Source organism: Leptonychotes weddellii, chromosome 5 (assembly GCF_054177405.1).
Source record: "Leptonychotes weddellii isolate Sample4059 chromosome 5, ASM5417740v2, whole genome shotgun sequence".
Classification (NCBI taxonomy): domain Eukaryota; kingdom Metazoa; phylum Chordata; class Mammalia; order Carnivora; family Phocidae; genus Leptonychotes; species Leptonychotes weddellii.
Genome location: NC_138373.1, coordinates 93912902 through 93933544, shown reverse-complemented (window position 1 = coordinate 93933544; position 20643 = coordinate 93912902). Strand labels below are relative to the sequence as shown.

Sequence of the window (20643 nt, the reverse complement as noted above, 5' to 3'; positions counted from 1 at the left end):
AGTCGGGCGCCTGGGTGGCTCAGTTGGTTAAGCGACTGCCTTCGGCTCAGGTCATGATCCTGGAGTCCCTGGATCGAGTCCCGCATCAGGCTCCCTGCTCGGCAGGGAGTCTGCTTCTCCCTCTGGCCCTCCCCCCTCTCATGTGCTCTCTCTCATTCTCTCTCTCTCAAATAAATAAATAAAATCTTTAAAAAAAAAAATTGTACATAGTCTTCAAGGCGTCCCTCACAGTATGCTCCTCCCTGAAGCATTTCCTGTCTCTTGCAGCAAGAAATGATTTTTGCTTTCGGCAAATACTTCACATTAACTCTCATCATAGGCTGCTCTGCAGTTATTTAGGAACTTGTCTTCTCTCTGCTACCAAACTGTGAGGCCCCCAAGGAAAGAGTCTGAAAATTACATTTATCCTTGTATGTCTTATAACACCTGCGTAACTTCTTGCACATCTAGTTGTTCAGTAAATACCTACTGAGTGAATTTTACCTTTTATTATGTATGGATCCCTTTCAAACTCAGCTGAGCTGTCTATGAGCAAGTAAAGGTAAAAGTATCTGGTATTCCTAGGAGGGCACAAGTTAAATATCTGCATTGTTATAGAAAAAACAAAACAAACAAAACAAAACCTTTACACTGAGATAAACCAGAGAGAAATATATATCAAAATGGGCCTATGGCTATCTATATCATTCTAATACTTTCATTTATTTACAGTATATAATTTAGAACTTTGGAGATAATTTATAGAAGAACCAAATAGAGAATCATATTGATGGGAAGTTTAAAATAATGACTGGGGAGAATAATTTAGAAGACTAAGACTAAATTGAGTACATACACAATAATAACTAGCTAACATCTGGAGCACTTACAGGCCATGGATTATGCTAATACTTCATTTGTGTTTCACCTTTAAGCCCCACAACAATCCTTTGAGATAGAATTGTTTCAGATAGTAGTATTAATTCCCTCACTTACACATGAGAAAATAGGCATAGAGAAGATAATTGGCTTGTTCTACTTATCTTACCATTTGTCAATAGTGGTAGAGCCTGGATTCAAACCTAGTCTAACTCCTACTCTTGACCATAATTCTGCATTGACAGTAATTTAGGATGTTTACCCACCTATCCATTTACTCATCCATGCATTCATTCAGTATATATTGAGGAGTACTATGTGCTAGACACTCTGCTTTGTACAGGGAATAAAGAATACAAAACATAGTCTTGACCTTTAAGGAATTTATAGTCCATTGGAAAAACCAGGCAAGGTTTTCCAGGGAAACCTACATTAAAGAGTTAACTTTCTTGAAGAAAGAACTAGGCAAAAAAGGAAGGGAAGTATTTTAATGTCAGAAGAAATGGTATATGCAAATACCAAAGGATAAACAGAGTATTGCATGTTTGAGGTGCCGTGGAATGTAGGTGCAGCTTGGGTGAAACAGATAAACTGAGTCTAGATTATGAAGGCCAGCTAATTTGCAGTTCTACTAAAGGAACCACACTAGAAATATTTGCTTATACTCCAGTTATTAGTATTTTCTTGACCAAATCAGTAGTATTTTATTGCCTAACCATAAGAGGGACAGAGAATTGAATTTGGAAAGGGTTAAAAGAATGCTAAATGAAAACAGTCTTAATTGTTAATTAAGTGTTTTAACTCTCCTCCCAGAAAAATAATAAAACAAAGGGAAGCTTTAAATAAAATCCGGTACAAATACTATATTTTCAGTAATTCATTACATTTCTAGGAAATTGCTGGTACTAATGAAATATTTACATGTGGTTTTTTTTAGCTGCAATTCCATTTGTAAAAAGAAAATAGTTACCTGAAAAAAACTCAATAGTTTTATAATTTGCTTTCAGATCTAGAAGATGGCCAAAAGCAAGCTATGGTTAGTGAACGGACAGAAGCCTTTACCACCGCTCGAAATTTATTGGCCTCTGGAGCCGATGCTATTGAACGGATCATGTCTTCCTACAAAGAGGTACTGGCATTTCTTGTTGTCAGTTTGATTAAAATAATACATATGAAAATCAAGAAAAATGTAAATCATCAGATGGACTTAGCATTTTGGAAACATATCTTTTCTCTACTAAAAATTCCTAAGAGTATAATCAAGATAAAGGGCAGCAACTCCCAAGTGTATTGTGCTAATACTCTAGTTTTTACACTCTTAATTGTTCTTAATTGTAACTCCTCTTTTTCTGTCTGTAGTGTGACATATTTGTTTTTAAACTAAAAGAAAAGAAAAGTCTGTTAGGTATGGATTCTGGAACCAGAGCACTTAAATTTAAAATCTTGCTCCAGGGTTTACAAATTATGTGAACTTGATCAAATTCCTTAACCTGTCTGTGTTTGTTTCCTTATCTGTGAAGTGGAGATAATGATAGCATTACTTGGTAGGGTTGTTGTGAGTTCATATATGTAGAATATTTAAAACAACACATATTTAGGAACTCAGTAACTGTTAGCCAATGATACTTATATACCTTGCAAACTTTTATTACTCATCCTTCATGCCAAGTCAAGCTTCACAGACCACATATAAAACCCTCTTGTGATTCTACTCTCTTCTCACCTTCCCTGCAAAGTCTGAGTCTTCCTTCTCTGGGTTCTGGTGAAATACCACATTATAATGGCCCATCTCCTGGCCAGACTCTGAGTGGAAAGCAACAACAGTTTACTCATCTTTGCATTCCTAATATTCATTTTAATGCTTGGAAAATTGCATGTGGTCAAGAAATATTTGCTGAAAGAATGGTAATAAGACTTGGCAGATATCAGAGGGTTAAAATTAGAAATTATTTATTTCAGATATTATAGGATATACCCATGGTCAGTCATTTTCACTATTAATTTCTCTTGTGGCTTTTGTATCAATATGAATCACCAGAGCATCATTATAAATTCATCTGCCAATTAAATCATCCTTGAATAGACCATGTAAAAGAGTAACAAAATTTGTGATTTGCTCACAAAGCTTCCAGCGTCATTCAACAATTGATTTATTGAATTGGGTTTCTTTAAAAAAGTAAAACCAATTGTTTAGGGTCACATAGCAAAACAACTTAGTTTTTTAAAATTTTTTCAGGGTCACCTGGGTGGCTTAGTCAGTTAAGCAGCTGATTCTTGGTTTCAGCTCAGGTCATGATCTCAGGGTCCTGGGATTGAGCCCCCGTGTTGGGCTCCATGCTCAACCTGGGAGTTAGCTTGTGGATTCTCTCTCTCCCTCTGCCCCTGCTCGTGCTCTCTCGCTCTCTCTAAAATAAATAAATAAATCTTTAAAAAAAATTTCAAATAGTAATTTTGATAATCTGTAGATACAGTTTTGGGGATAGGTTTTTTGATGTAATAAATCCCTTATTAAAATTAAATGACATCAAAATTTTATCCATCTCATATTAAAATACTTTGCTATCTAAGTCACAGAAAGAATATGGACTAGTTTTTCTACATTGTATCCAATACAAGAAATAATTTCATTTTGCTTTATTTTCCCTGAATGTGCTTGGGATCATAGAATGCTCACTTCTAAAGAATCTTACTACCACTGTAACAGCAAATGAAAGCACCAAACCTTCTCTCTGCTAGTTCTACAGGGAACAAGATTCCTTTTCAGTGTTAAGAGTCCTAGGGCAAACTCCCTGCCATGTATCCCAAAGTAATTTGCCCACAGTCACATTCTCAGTTTTTTTCAGACACTCTGCCCACTCCATCATGCATCCTAGTGTGTTAACTCATTGCCTCCTGCCTTTCTTTAACTGACCCATGCATTTAGTTTTGGATATTTTTCTCAATGCAAATATATTTACCCAGGTTTCTTTTGAATCTGTATTTTGTTAATTCTTAGCTGTTTTCCTCCACTGGGGAACTCAAGAGATTCTTCAAGATAACATTTTAGAAATTAACCCTTAGGGGTGCCTGGGTGGCTCAGTCGTTAAGCGTCTGCCTTCGGCTCAGGTCATGATCCCAGGGTCCTGGGATCAAGCCCCACATCAGGCTCCCTGCTCAGCAGGAAGCCTGCTTCTCCCTCTCCCACTCCCCCTGCTTGTGTTCCCTCTCTCGCTGTCTCTCTCTCTCTGTCAAATAAATAAATAAAAATCTTAAAAAAAAAAAAAGAAAGAAATTACCCCTTAAATAGTTACAACATTAATATACTGAAATACAATGCTAATGACAGACCTCTCACACGGTGGAGACATGTGGTGGAAGGCTTTTGATAAAAACACCTACTCATTTATGGCTTAGGTTTTACATACGCATAAATCTTACACAAATGTCAGCATTGTTGTATTATTCCACAGTTTATTAGTGACATGCCTTGCTTATTGGTGCCAATTTCCTAGTAAATATTCCTAAAAGGGAATGGTTTTTGTGCTTTCCTTTTCACTGAGAAAGATGGTCTTGACAGGAGATGAATCACCTTTCACATTACCCTGATAACAAGGTGTTCTTTTAAAAGAAAAACAGCAGGAGATTCCACCTAAATTAATAACTGGCAGAATAAGAGCAAGACCCTATTCTATTGAGCCTTATGGACAAAAAGCAGAGCTTGATCTCATTTTATAATCTCCCCTAGAATAAAAGTCATATTTAATGTTTTTCTTTGGGCATGTACATCATGTTTGTCTTGAAAAGAAGCTGAATCGTGGGATTTGGACTGAAAAGGATTTGTAGCTTTTCACTGAGCTCACTCCCAATATTGATATCTTCTGACAGGTATTTTCTCTGGTAAAGCTTAGGAATGTTGACAATCAATTTGACTCAGAAACATTCATTTCATAACAAGAAAAAATGTTTTTCTTATATTTAAAATCTTCTATTTTAAATCGCAGAAAGATATTGAAACAAAAGATCATTATGACCTTAAGTTTTTCACAAAATTTCTAATTTCCTGGAAATGAAATTTGTCATGTAAATGGAGCCAAATCAGAAATTTGACTGAAGGATCTTTAGGCCTCACTAACATTCAGAAATCTTTACATTTATTTTGAACCCTGGCTTGAACGAATAATGTTTTACAGGTTTTGTAATTCCTGATGTTGACACCTTGCTATGTTGCTCTCTGGGTAAGCCTTTTACTGTTACTTGTGATAGTTATCAGGTGTATTTTTTTTCATGCATAGTAAAATAAGATCTTTAACATTAAATCAGGACGCTAATAGTATTGCATATCTTTTTCAAAAAGTCCATCTTGGTTATATTAACTCTATTTTACCCCTCCGTGTTGGTTTTAGATCACAGAATTAGCGGGCTATACTGCTCGAGTGTACAATATGTTTTGGGTCTTTGATGAAGTGAAAAGAGGCATTTATAAGAGAGCTACTCTCATGCAAGAGTCTGAAAGCCACAGCAAGAATGGAGCTGACGTAGAATTACCCCTCAGTGACGCATTGGAGATCAAAGGTATTGAATCAAATGTTTTATATTTTCCTAAATTTAAATGTTTACTTAAAAAAAAAGATTTTATTTATTTATTTGAAAGAGAGAGAGAGAAAGAGCATGAGCAGGGGAAAAGGGAGAAGCAGGCTCTGGAGCAGGGAGCCCGATGCTGGGCTCGATCCCAAGACCCTGGGATCATGACCTGAGCCGAAGTCAGACGCTTAACTACTGAGCCACCCAGGAGCCCCTTTAAATGTTTACTTTAGCAACAGAACCAAACATTTCTAGAAGATAGCGTTTAACAGTTACAAAGAACTAATACTTGCTTATTTAAACAGTTCTTCCTAAAATTAGTGTCGCAATTTGAGGAGTGGTGACTAACATTACCATAAAAAAATTATGCTACTTGTATTTAGGACAAATTTCTAGAATTATTTTTGGAAACTGCCCATATGTTTTGGAAACTGCCCAAATTGTTTGCTTTTGAAATTCAAACACAGAATTAGAGCTAACATCTTATTGTTCTTCATCCTTCTATGAAGTTTTTTTAATTTTATTTTATTATGTTATGTTAATCACCATACATTACATCATTAGTTTTTGATGTAGTGTTCCATGATTCATTGTTTGTGTATAACACCCAGTGCTCCATGCAGAACGTGCCCTCTTTAATACCCATCACCAGGCTAACCCATCTCCCCCACCCCCTCCCCTCTAGAACCCTCAGTTTGTTTCTCAGAATCCATAGTCTCTCATGGTTCGTCTCCCCTTCCGATTCCCCCCCCTTCATTTTTCCCTTCCTACTATCTTCTTCTTCTTCTTCTTCTTTTTTTTTAAACATATAATGTATTATTTGTTTCAGAGGTACAGGTCTGTGGTTCTATGAAGTTTTTAAACTTAAGTTTGGTTATCACATTTTTAAAAATTGTACTCTTCCTTGTCTTAATTCCCTTTTTGCAGTGCTGCATTTTTTTTTTCTGTGGGAAAGGTTAATTTAGTGAAATAAGTAATTGTAAAGAATATGGCTGGGTTCTATCAGATCGAGTTTATCCCATCATGCTCTCATTATGACATTGACATTAGATTATTATAAAATCATGTTTCTGAGAAAAAAAGATTTTCCAAATATATGTGTCAGAATCCACATTTACATTAAAATTTGCTTTAGATGTAGATGCAACATGTAGTAGCTTTTATAACTTAAACTATTCCTTAACTTTTAGGAAGAGTTATTGATGTGGATCATGGAATTATTTGTGAGAATGTTCCCATAATAACACCAACGGGAGAAGTGGTGGCTTCCAGGCTAAACTTCAAAGTAAGATGATATTCAAGAATCTTCTGATTGTTGCCATCACACTAATACAAAACAACTCAGAATTCATGTACCTTATGTTAAATACTTGGAGGAGCATATGGAAAGGAGGGGAAATCAAGAAAGGTATGCACAGTGGCTCAATTACAGAAGCAGTTACTTCAGAAAACAAAGAGAAAGAGAAATTTGATTTCTACTGCTTTTTTGCCAGGTTGAAAATCAAAATTTCTCAGTGCACTGAGGGCCTATACAAGGTAACTTTTGGGAACAATAGAAAAATTCATCAGAAATTAATATCTGGAAATAAATTTTAATTTTTTCCTTATAGGGATTATTCAAAATATATAAGCCTATATTGTAATATATTTACTAAAATATGAGGAAAGAGGTCCTTAGCAAGTTTACCTCCATTATTGAATATTTTCTAAATTTAATTTATATTTCCAATAATCTCATTTTCCATTTGGAAAAAAATAGAAGATTCGTGGATTAGTTTTTAATTTTGTTGAGAATAAGAGATATTTGTTATTTATTGTTCTATGTCTTGATTACAGAAACCAAGATGTAAAAATTTCTTCAACAAACCTGAGGCCCTAATTTAAAACACTATAAAATTTGAACATACATTTTGGAATTTAAGTACACAATAATTTGCAGATAAGCATAAATGACTTTAATGAAGGCTTCTAAGTGTAGTTCAAACAAAGACATGATTGGACTTGGTAACAGAACTGCAAGCATGATAATACATGTACTAATGATTTTAGTATGGACCTCAGTCTAGGATTATTTTTAACCAACTGAGCCACCCAGGCGCCCTGTCTAGGATTATTTTTAAAGATGGGTCTGCAAATGAGTAAGTGTGCTGGAAGGTGATATGTACTGAACATAGGGAAATTCTGTGTTAATAAATATAAGAGAAATTGTGTTCTAACTACATTTGATTAGGTTTTATTTTTCCATTTATAGACCTACAGAGTGATTTACTTACTTGGATCTGATCATGAGTACCGATTAGATGTTAATGATGTACCATAATCTTAAGTAGATTTGAAATAAAACTACTTGAAGAGGCATACATGGAATGTTTAATTACTTATTAATAGTTTAGCAATTTATAATTTATGACTTTTTATATAGAATTTGTCAGGTTAGGTTTTGTAATATCAATTCTTATTGCTCCATTTATTAAATAGAATTAAGTCTTGAATTCTGGCACCTACTAACTACATTATTGTGGACACATCATGCTCTGCGAAAAAAATTCAGGGCTCAGTTTATTTTTTTATAAAAAATGAATTTTAAAATACTTAATCTAATGAAAATGTCATGAATTTTGAACTTCTACAAAGATATATGTTAATATAGTACACTTTATGATAATTGGTATTTTTCTGACTCGGGGTTTATTTAAAGTGTCAGTTCCCTAAAATATAATAAAAGTTCTGTTTCCTATATGCATTGACAAATAAACAGGTTTCTAGAGGAAAAGGTTCTCATCCTTTTGTAGACATTGTGGAATTAAAAAACTGGAGAAGAAAATTCAATGGATGTGGGAATTATTTTTGCTTCACACTTGCTGTTTACTAAACATAAGAACACTTATGCCAATAAAATAATTTGAATGTAGAAAAGGCTTCTATTATGACTCCAAATGTGTTAAAAATCTGAGAATTCCTGAGAATGATGCTATTAAAATATTTTGTGAATATGCCTTTTGCCATGGCACATACCTTTAAAAAAATCATTTGGGAAGTATTCGTGCTTCTCCAAAATTAAACTTCCTTAACCCTCTCTCTAGTGAAAGAGCACAGCAAATCACAAAATTAATTCTTTTTGGGCTCTTCCCGGGATTTTCTTTGAACTTTATTCTATCAAAATAGCTTTTCAGTTTGGCTACAATTGGGGGGAAAAAATGTCTATAGTAAAATGTTTAGACTCAAGCTCACTCCTGTCTTATGTCCTTGTGGTAGCTGCCTCCAGTGCCTGAAATGCTCCTCCTCCAGCTCTGACTGGTTTTCTCTTATTGCCCAGGCTCAGGCGAAATATTTCCTCCTCAAGAGAGGATTTTCCTGACCACCCAATCAAAAGAAGCGCTCCTCACCCCCCGCCACCACCTCCAACCTCATAATGCCATCATCTTTCCCAAATGCATCTTTCTTATTTTGCTATTATAATAGTATTTATCACTACCTAATTTTTGTTCACGTCTTTTTTGCCATCTTTCCCATTGGAATGTAAACCATGAGAACAGGAGAGTTTGTCTTGGGTAGCCCTGGGTATCCCTTGTGCCTAGAAGAATGTCTGGCACGTGGTAAATAATCAATGTTTACCAAGGAAATGTCTAATTATTTAGACAGACTATATAACTGAACTATTTTTGCTTTACATGTACTTATTATATACATTCCTAGTTCCTTTATCTTAACTCCATCCCAACCCTTCTCTTTTCCTTCCCTTCCTCCCTCTCTCCACCACCTTCTTTCAACAAAAAGATTTCAGCTTATGTTATTCACAATGTGTAGACATGGAACTAACCCCTTATACTGGCATAATCCAAGTAATATAATGTTTTTCATCTTTGAATTTTCAATATGATATATTCTATATCATTAATACTTAGATATTTGTATCCATATTATACAAAGCTTTATCTACAAGCATACTGTAGATTTCTGCCTCTCATATTTTGATGCTGTATTCACTTTTTAATCACCATTATAAAATATTGTTTGTTCTTAGAAATGTTATCATTGTTCTTAGAGCACATTTTTAACTGCTGTTCCTTTCCCTTGTTCTTTCCAATACTCTTTAAATACCATACTAAGACAACTTCCTGATCCTATTGGGTGGAATGGGAACTCATGAAATTTAACTGTTTAAATTTAAATGACAAATAAGATGGAAGATTCTAAAAAGAAGCATCCAGTTGATAATGGATAAATAACTTCTAAGATATATATATATATGTACATATATATATATAGGTTTTATTTATTTATTTTTTTAAAGATTTATTTATTTGACAGAGAGAGACACAGCGAGAGAGGGAACACAAGCAGGGGGAGTGGGAGAGGGAGAAGCAGGTTTCCCGCTGAGCAGGGAGCCGGATGCGGGCCTCGATCCCAGGACCCTGGGATCATGACCGGAGCGAAGGCAGACGCTTAACGACTGAGCCACCCAGGTGCCCCTATATATAGGTTTTAAATTCATTCCTAGACATAAGACTAAATTATAATCCTCTTGCTTTCCTCTGTCTTGGTTTGGTAAATGTATTTTCTCCATCTGTGAATAAAACAGAATTAGAATCATTTCATCTGTCTGATTATGGGCTTTTGTGATTGTGTAACATTTCAGACTGCTGAAGTATAAAATTAAGCTACCCAGCTGGATCTTAGAATAGCTTTGTAGCTAAGAACTCCAACTGACAAATACAACAAAGTTTTATTTGAATTCAATATAAATTTAACCAAATATTAATATAAATAAAGTAAAATGTAATGTGTTTTAATTAAAAATTTTATACTTTCTTATTTCCCATGTGGCTGTGTTTCTACATATGTATGTAGTATCTGATGATGAGACCGCAATTAAAATTTTAGAAAGGCAGTACTCATTCCAAGAAAATCCATTTCCTTTGAAGTTGGATTATTTTATCATGCTTTTAGCTTCAGAGCATAGTCAAAAGCCAAATTTGATGTTCTCCATCCTGATATTTTTTTTTTACTCCTTGCATACCCTGGGTTATCATGTGTTTGAAAGTTTTTAAAAAACAAATCACTTTTAAATGCTGCCAAATGAAATCATTTTAAAATATTGCAGTTTGTAATTTTATTTCTTACTTTAGGTACAAGAAGGAATGCATCTTTTGATAACTGGTCCTAATGGTTGTGGGAAAAGTTCTCTCTTCAGAATTTTAAGTGGGCTCTGGCCTGTGTATGAAGGAGTCCTCTATAAACCACCTCCCCAACATATGTTCTATATTCCACAAAGGTAGGTACATATTTTATATCACAAGAAAATTTCAGTTTGCTTTTGAATTATCTTGATTCCTTAGGCTCCTCAGTTTATAATCTTTAAGCATGTTTTCATTGAGAGAAACTATTAAGGAAATACAAATTCAGTTATCCAAAAAAGTTTTATTATTGCTTTGATTATAAGAGTTTCCAGGACAAGACCCCTTCTTTTTATTTTCACATCTATCTAGATATAATGAGCCCTCAAAGACTATAGATGTTAATCTCAAGGAAGAGCAGGCTAGTCAAAGGAGTAATTTGATTGCCTGAGGTTTCAGATTATCTCTTCTCACAGACAAAATTGTACTTAGATAGTATACTAATCTCTTTATCAAGCTGCGTACGTTCATAGGTTCTAAAATTGTTCACTATGTTTTAAGAGCCTCCATAAAATAGTCTTTATTACAGTCATGCTATATTATTAATTAATGATTTGAAACTACCTTAATTTAAAAAATTACGAATGAGTGTAAAGCATAGAAATATTTTAAAAGAATACTGTTTCTTCTGAAGTCTTTAGCCATCTTTCCTCATAACAATTTAGAAACATCTAAATACAAAGTTATACTTGAGGATTTGGAATATTTATTGTGGATGAGAGAAAATGAAATTTGAAGAAGAGACACACTCATGCTCATCTTTTCCATCTGTCATCACCCTGGGTTAGGTAGAAATCACAGAGCACTCCTAATGTATTAGAAGACTATGCTGTGGAACCTAATAGAGCACTTAGGCTGGAAGTACAGAACCAGAACAAATATAAAAGTTACATCAAGTATGGTACTATCACATGTCTCTCTTGCCCCTTTTCTCTTGTTAAAAAGTGCTTGTACCATCCTGCCACTGGTCTAATTTTTAGACCACATGTTGTAGTTAGGCACATGAGGGTTTGTGGGGCTCTTTGCTTTAAAGTATGATTTATGTTAGTAGTAAGATGCTACTTGAAGTATGGGAGAATGAACTGCATTGGCAATAAGAAAATGTGGGATGTGAGCAGTGTCATGAATTTTTTTTTTTTTTTTTAAGATTTTATTTATTTATTTGACAGAGAGAGAGATAGCGAGAGCAGGAACACAAGCAGGGGGAGTGGGAGAGGGAGAAGCAGGCTTCCCGCGGAGCAGGGAGCCTGACGCGGGGCTCGATCCCAGGACCCTGGGATCATGACCTGAGCCGAAGGCAGACGCTTAACAACTGAGCCACCCAGGCGCCCCAGTGTCATGAATTCTTATGTTTACCATAAAATAGATAACATTTTGCGGCACCAGAATCATTGTCTCTTCCTCTGTATGCTTTAAAGTCTTTGGGGAAACCTTCTGAATCTGACGACTAAATTATCCTGCCAAAGCTTAAGTTTCAGACATTAATGTGTTAAGTAGACTGATTTTATTTTTTAATTTAGGTTATAAGGCATAAAATCATGAGGAAAATATTCTATCACAGAATTCTACTCTCTTAATTCAAATAAAATCATATATATAAATTTTATATTTTTAGCTATTTTAGATTTCTTATATATATGAAAGACATTATTCTTGACTATAGCTGTGACCTGAGCAATACAAGATATTTCCAAGGCATAGAAAAGTGCATAATCCAGCAAAATCATCTTTCAGAAATTAAGGAGAAATAAAGTCTTTCCTAGACAAACAAAAGCTGAGGGAATCCATTGCCACTAGACCTGCCTTACAAGACATGCTGAAAGGAATTCTTGAAATTGAAATGAAGCTAACTAGTAACATGAAAATATATAAATATACCAGTAAAAGTAAATATGTAGTCAAATTCAGAATATTCTAATATGATGGCGTGTTAACCACTTAAATATTAGTATAAAGGACAAAGTATTAAAAATAACTATAACTAGTATAATTTCAATATAAAAAGAGATAAGTTGTGATATTAAAAACTTAAAAGAGGGAGAGTGAAAGGGTAAAGTTTTTGTATGCAATTGAAGTTAGGTTGTTACCACAAAGCAAAAACCTATAGTAGATTCATAGATCAAGAGAAAGGAATCAGAGAGAGAACTACTATAGAAAATAATCAATTCACAAAGGAAGGCTATAAGAAAGGAAGATAGGAGCCAGAGAATGCCAAAAAAAGCCAGAAAACAGTAAGAGGGCATTAGTAAGTCCTTGCCTATTAACACTTACTCTAAATGTAAATGGATTGAATTCTCCAGTCAAGAGGCATAGAGTGGCTGGATAGATAAAAAAATAAGACCCAACTATATGCTGTCTACGAGAGACTCACTTCAGCTTTAAGTACACACATAGATTGAAAGTGAAGGGATGGAAAAAGATATTCCATGTAAATGGAAACCAAAAAAGAGCCGGGATAGCTATGCTTATATCAGACAAAATAGACTTCAAGTGAAAAATGTTAACAAAAGACAAAGATCATTATATAATGACAATGTGGTCAATTTGTCAAGAAGATGTAATAGTTGTAATATATATGCACCCAACAGTGGAGCACCTAAATACATTAAGCAAAAATTAACAGATCTGAAGGAAGTTACACAATAATACATTAATAGTTGGGGACTTCAGGACCCTAATTTCAACAACAAAAAATCATCCAGACAGAAAATTAACAAGAAGCATTGAGCTTGAACCATACATCAGACCAAATTGACCTAACAGACATATGCAGGCATTCTATCCGACAGCAGCAAAATACATATTCTTCTCAAGCATGCATGGAACATTCTCTAGGAATATCATATGACACAAAACAAGTCTTAGCAAATTTAGGAAGATTGAAATCATACCAGGTATTTTTTCCCATTACAATGGTATGAAAGTAGATATCAATAATAGGAGGAAAACTGGAAAATTTACGAATATGTGAAAATTAAATAATATTCCTGAGCAACCAACAGGTCAAAGAAGAAATCAAAAGAGAATTTTAAAAAATCTTGAAACAAATGAAAATGGAAACCAAAACATATGGGATGCTACAATAGCAGTTCTTTTTTATTAATAAAGATTTTATTTATTTATTTGACAGAGAGAGAGAGGGAGACAGAGAGCACAAGCAGAGGGAGCGGCAGGCAGAAGAAGAGGGAGAAGCAGGCTCACCACTGAGCAGGGAGCCCCTGGATCCCTGAGCAGGTCCCAGGATCCCAGGACCCTGGGATCACAAGGCAGACGCTTAACTGACTGAGCCACCCAGGCGCCCCTACAATAGCCATTCTAAGAGGATCATTTATAGTAGTAAATGCCTATATAAAGATGAAAAAAGATTTCAAATAAACTTAACTTTACACCTCAACAAACTAGAAAAAGAAGAACAAATAAAGCCCACAGTTAACAGAAGGAAGGAAATAACAAATATCAGAGCAGAAATAAATGAAATAGAGACAAAAAGAATGATAGAAAAGATCAACAAACCTAGGAGCTACTAGTTTGAAAAGATAAACAAAAGATAAACCTTTAGCTAAAATAAGAAAAAAAAGAAAGAAGACTCAAATAAATAAAATCAGAAATGAAAGAAGAGACATTACAACTGATACCTCAAAAATATATAGGGTCTTAAAAGACTTCTATGAACAATTGTATACCAACAAATTGGATAACCTAGAAGAAATGGATAACTGCCTAGAAACATCCAACTAACCAAGACTGAATCATGAAGAAAGAAAATATGAACAGACCTATAGCAAGTAAAGAGATTGAATCAGTAATGAAAAATCTCTCAGCAAAGAAAAGTCCAAGCCAGTTGGTTTCACTGGTAAATTTCTAACAAATTTAAAGAAGAATTAATGACAATCTTCTCAAACTCTTCCAAAAGATCAAAGTACTCCCAAACTCATTTTATGAGGCCAGCACTACCCTTATCCAGATGAGGACACTACAAAATAAGAAAACTACAGACCAATATCCCAGATAAATATAGATGCAAAAATTCTCAACAAAATATTAGCAAACCAAATTTAACAGCCCATTAGAAGAATCAGACTATGAACAAGCAAGATTTAATCCTGAGATGTAAGGGTGGTTCAACATATGCAAATCAATAAGTGTGATGCACCCCATTAATAGAATAAAAGATAAAAATCATATGATCATCTCAATAGATGAAGAAAAAGCACTTGAAAAAAATACATGATTTCATGACAAAAACTCTCAATGAAGCGGGTATATAAGGAACATACCTCAACATTATAAAAGGTCGTATATGACAAACCCACAGCTAACATAACACTCAACAGTGAAAGATTGAAACCTGCTTGTGTTCCCTCTCTCTCTCTGTGTCTCTCTCTGTCAAGTAAAATAAATAAAATCCTTAAAAAAAAAAAAAGATTTTGAAAACTTGAATGTGAGACCTGAAACTGTAAAATTCCTAGAAAAAAATAGGGGAAAAGCTCCTTGGCATTGGTCTGGGGAATGATTTTTTTGGATATAACACTGAAAGTACAAGTAACAAAAGCAAAAATCAATAGGTTGGCCCTACATCAACATATAGAAGGGGAGAAAATATTTGCAAATCTTGTATCTAATAAGGGCTTAATATCCAAAAAATATAAAGAATACATACAACTCATTAGCAAAAAATCAAACAGTCTGATTTGAAAATGGGCAGAGGAATTGAATAGACATTTTTTTCAAAGACAAATGGCCAACAGGTACATGAAAAGGTGCTAACATCACTACCCTTAGAGAAATGCAAACCAAACCCACAATGAGATATCACCTAACACCTGTTAGAATGACTATTATCAAAAAGACAAGAGATAACGAGTGTTGGCAAGGATGTGAAGAAAAGAGGACCTCTTTGCACTATTGGTGGGAATGTAAGTTGGTTCAGCCACTATGGCAAACGGTATGGAGGCTCCTCAAAAAATTAAAAAATAGAACTATCATAGGATCAGCAATACCATTTCTGGTTGTATATGTCTAAAGGAAATGGAAACAGGATCTTGAAGGGATACTTGTACTCCCATATTCATTGCAGCATTGTTTACAATAGCCAAAATGTGGAAACAACCTCAGTGTCCACTGACAGTTGAATGGAAAGAGAAGATATGGTACAATGGAAACTTCTTCAGCCAAGAGAACATGTGACAACGTGAAACAGACCTTGAGGAAATTATACTAAGTGAAATAATTCTGACAAAGAAAGACAATATATGATAGCACCTATAGATGGAATCTAAAAAAGCCAAACTTAGAGAAACAGAGAATAGAATGATGGTTACCAGAAGCTGGAGAGTAGAGGAAATGGGGAGATGTTGGTCAGGAATACAAAATTCTAGTTAGAAGATGAGTAAGTTCTGGTAATCTAATGCACAACATTGTGGTTACAGTTAGCAGTAACATATTATATACTTGGAAGTTGTTGAGAGAGTTAGTCTAAAATGTTCTCATCACAATAAAGTCATGGTAATTGTGTGAGGTTATAGAGTCATCAGGTAACACTTCAGTGATAATCATTTTGCTATATAAAGCATATCAAATCAACATATTGTATACCTTAAACTTACACAATGTTATATGTTAATTTTATCTCAATAAAGCTGAAAAAAAAATGAAAAAAATACCACTAAGCTGTACATATAAAAATGGTAGAGCAAATTTTATGTTATGTGTATTTTACCAAATTTTTTAAAAGTGGGGGAAAACACAAAGTACATAAATTCCAGTGTTTGCCCTCAGAGAGACCTGTGTTATTTTGCAACAAACATAAATCACTGGGAAACTTTTTCTTCATTTTAAAATTTACTGTTGCCTAAGCAAAAGGTCAACCGTAACTTAGTTAAGGAGAAATGAAAGTGCAAACTCTATTTTTTTTAAGGCTAAAGTGTTTTAAAATAATTACTGTTAAAAGTAATTTTATCTTGACTATATAACTTCTAGAAACATGAAAATTTGTTTTTATGTTTAAAATTTTATAAGACCGATCTTGCAAAAAAGCATAAAATATATTGAAATGTATATGTAAACCAAGAGAGTCTAAATGTATTTATTTCTTATATTCTAAATACTGCTATTTTCTTCAAGAAAACTTGAAAATAATCTTATAAGTATTTATGATTTCAAAGAAAGGTGCTACAACCTCTTTCAAAGTATTTATCAGTAGGCATTCTTAAATATTTCTTCTTTGAATATTCTCATTAATGAGATATTATCTGTTTATTGCATTACTTTATAGCAACAGAATATTGGTTAAGTACTAGTTTGGCAGGAAAAAAAAACCTGTAAAGTGAATACAGAATTGAGTCTTATGTACCTACAGAATAAACTTAAGTTATAAACAGACCTTACAATAATCTCCGTTTTCACTTTTTCTGACTGAAAGACTTCTTGATAGAGGATGGATCTCCATGCAGTGATCAAATGTATATTAATTGTTATTTTCATGGGGAAAAAAGGAGTGGATTTTGTTAAAGTGGGTTTCTAGTAATGTCATTTATATACAAAAGAAAAAAGAACTACTGAGAGAAAAAATTTGTCATTAAGCAAATTAGGACACATATTTTAAACCACATCTTCAGAGAATGTTGCTATGGCTCAGTGTGCAAGCTGGAAAATCTGAATTCCTAAGAAATTGAGAAATCTCCTCAATATTATTCCAGTTAATGTCTTCTAATACTTTAACAATGTTAATAATGAGAACCAGATAAACGAAAATCTGGGCCTTAGTTCAAGAATACAAATAAAAAGTTGTGTTAGATAAATTAGTTTCAAAACAGCTTTCTTTTATCCTATTTCATTAATGATTGGGTATGATAACTACTAGAACATTTGATAAGTTTTAGCAAAGAAAAATTTCATCTCTAATGTAGATTTAGCTACTCTAAATCTATGGAATAATATATGGTAAATGCTTAGTATTGCTCAAGTGTGACTTTAAAAAATATTTGGGCAATTTTAGACTGTTCAAGACTGAATTTCCTGAGCAATGCGACTGTAATGTAATCTTCAAACTGATGATGGAAACTCATTGTTTCCTACTATTAGCCATCTTGACCCTCCAGAAAAGTCTTCCAGTTGGATACAGATCCTGAATTTCTTTTGTCAATTCTTGGTGCAGTTTTTCCTGTCTTCCCAACTACCTAAGGGTAGATTTGTGATTTCCTGGTTTTGCATTCACTAATCCACTAATTTATGACCCATTAGTCACATAGTAATTTGGTAGTATGTCTCTATCTTCAGCCATTAAAGCCTCAAAAGCCCAATCTTTTATTTGTTTAGCTCACCTGCTAACAAAACATTATTATATACTAACATTCACCAAAATAGGATTTGAAACATCTTGATAGGGGTTGGGGCAAAGAGAGTGAGGAGAGGAAAGAAGAAAGTGGGGAGGAACATAGAGGGAAGGAAGGAGGGAAGAAAGACGTAAGAAATAGTTGTTTATTGACAAAAGGTAGCAAAATCTTATGTTCCTTTCTTTTTCTTTTTTTTAAAGATTTTATTTATTTGACAGAGAGAGACACAGTGAGAGAGGGAACACAAGCAGGGGGAGTGAGAGAGGGAGAAGAAGGCTTCCTGTGGAGCAGGGAGCCCGACGCAGGGCTCGATTCCAGGACCCTGGGATCATGACCTGAGCAGAAGGCAGATGCTTAACGACTGAGACACCCAGGCGCCCCCTTGTGTTCCTTTATATTACTGTTTTTTTTCTTAATCATCCAGAGGACCATTTGTGTACATATTTCTCCTCAGCAACAGTCTCCAGTTGGGCACCAACCCACTATGTAATTCTGTTCCCAGAGCTCTTGCTCTCACTACCCTTCCTTGGTAGAAGTATCTTGGGACAGAAATTTTTACCATGATCTTCTTACTACTCCATCCTTATGCCTTAATACTTACATTCAACAGATCTGAAATAGATTCAGACTTCCCATAATTTTATATGAAAAGGTAACTTGTGCAAATTTCTGTCCATCCTTTACTTTGGAATTTAAGAAATAAAAGGTTAGGAAAGTGGGAGAAGGATTGTATTATAAGGGTCAAATTAAGTTTAACTAAATATTTTTTAAAAGGAGAAAAAAGAAAAGAAAAAAACAAGAAAAGGGGGGTGAAATGGCTAGGATATCATACTTTATATCTTGGGAACATTAATGTACTTTATTCGTTGTCAATACTCTACTCTTTTTTCTAAATTTTAAGTATTTATTAAAGCCCTGCTATTAGATACTATGGAGGATAGACAATGAGTAAGACACAGTCACTCTCAATGTGGAGCTTATGTTAAATTTGGTTATAAACAAAAACATGCAACCAACTTCAATACAATCAGAATAAGTGCCTCAAGAAAGGCAAGAAATGCTGCAGATGTTCAAAATGAGAAAAACTACAATATAACAGTGTGTCCTTTGACCTAGGTTTTGAAAGTTAGGATTTTAATAGTTGTCATGAATTGGATGTTTCTCCAGTGACTAAATAGATCAGAAATGTGTCAGAGTCAAGCAGGCACGCAATTTTTGTTCTTGCTTTTGGACACTTCTAGGCAAGTTTGTCCTATCCACCCTCCCTCTAGTACACCAAGCTGAGAAAGGTAAATATTTATTAATTCAACTCCATTAATATTATGCCATTGGTACGTACTGGAAATCATAGCACCCATTCCCTAGGTTGTTAAGCATTGCTAAAGTGGTCTTTATGCTGAAGTTCTCTGAATTACTTTTTCAAGTTATCTGGTGCTTTGTAGGTCTGCCATTTGCCCAGTTTCCACCTAAGGAATTTATCTCCTCTCTATAAGTAAATGACAGATTTTTCTTATATTCATATGCATATTATTATATATACATCATATATATATATAATCGTATATGTTAAATTTTAGTCTGTTACTGCTCCTCAAGAAACATAACAAAAGATGACAATAACTTCTCTTATACTCATTGCATCTCATTCTCTTTTGCCAGAAGATATTCTGAAATTATAAATAACATTTCATTTATCAACTCAGTATTTGTTTACTACTTCATTCACAGGATAGTATATTCAAGTACCACGTAGTTTAATCTTCTAGACTAAATGCTTAATAAATAAAGTAGTTATGAACCACATTTTTAAACTAAATGAAACATGAAAATCCTAAATTAGATTGTATGCAGGAATGATAGCATGACTAAATAGGTTGTAAGGAAAATTAAATATAGATAATGTTACTTCTATCTTTCAATGTTTCAACAGTACATATTGATTATGCTCTGCATAAGTCATGCTAAATAGAATGTTTTAAATAATTAAATTGGAGTTCAAAGAGATTAGAGACTTTAATACTTTGATTTACACAGCATTTCAGAGCCAGGGCTGGAATTCATCAAATCTCTGGATCTCTGCATTCACTGCCTCTTGTTTTCAGATTAATAAAATAATCATATTAAAAACATCTACCTGTGATTGAAAAGAAAAAAAAAACAAACCAGTGTTTGACCTTAAATGTTTTCTCAGACAATCATAGTAATTAAAGCCTCTCCAGCACTGTCCCAAATTTATGGGAGATAACAAACTATGATTCTTTTATAGTTTGCATTCACTTTCAAAAATTTCTGTTTTCATCAATTGTTTTTCTTAGTCAGAAGAGCTTATGACATGAAATCTCAGCTTGTAGCAGTGCCAGCATTTAATCCATGCTTTCTTTGTTGGCATTTCTACTCCTGTCTTTAATGATACAGCCTATGCATTTTTTTTAATTGAAGTATAGTTGACCAGCCTATGTATTTTATTTTATTTTATTTTTAAATTTTATTTTATTATGTTATGTTAGTCACCATACATTACATCGTTAGTTTTTTTAATTAGTTTTTTCTATTTATTTATTTATTTATTTGTTTATTTGATGTAGTGTTCCATGATTCATTGTTTGCGTATAACACCCAGTGCTCCATGCAATACGTGCCCTCTTTAATACCCATCACCAGGCTAACCCATCCTCCCACCCTCCTCCCCTCTAGAACCCTCAGTTTGTTTCTCA

General features: G+C 34.0%; 1 protein-coding gene across 1 annotated transcript in view; it reads left to right on the top strand.

The window, feature by feature from the left end:
• The window catches only part of ABCD2 (ATP binding cassette subfamily D member 2), a 69273-nt gene that overhangs the window by 10990 nt on the left and 37640 nt on the right, over positions 1-20643 (top strand). The window contains exons 3-6 of the mRNA XM_006727701.3: positions 1866-1987; positions 5241-5409; positions 6609-6703; positions 10548-10693. Coding sequence (XP_006727764.1) covers positions 1866-1987; positions 5241-5409; positions 6609-6703; positions 10548-10693 — 532 coding nt within the window. The remainder of the gene's footprint in view (positions 1-1865; positions 1988-5240; positions 5410-6608; positions 6704-10547; positions 10694-20643) is intronic.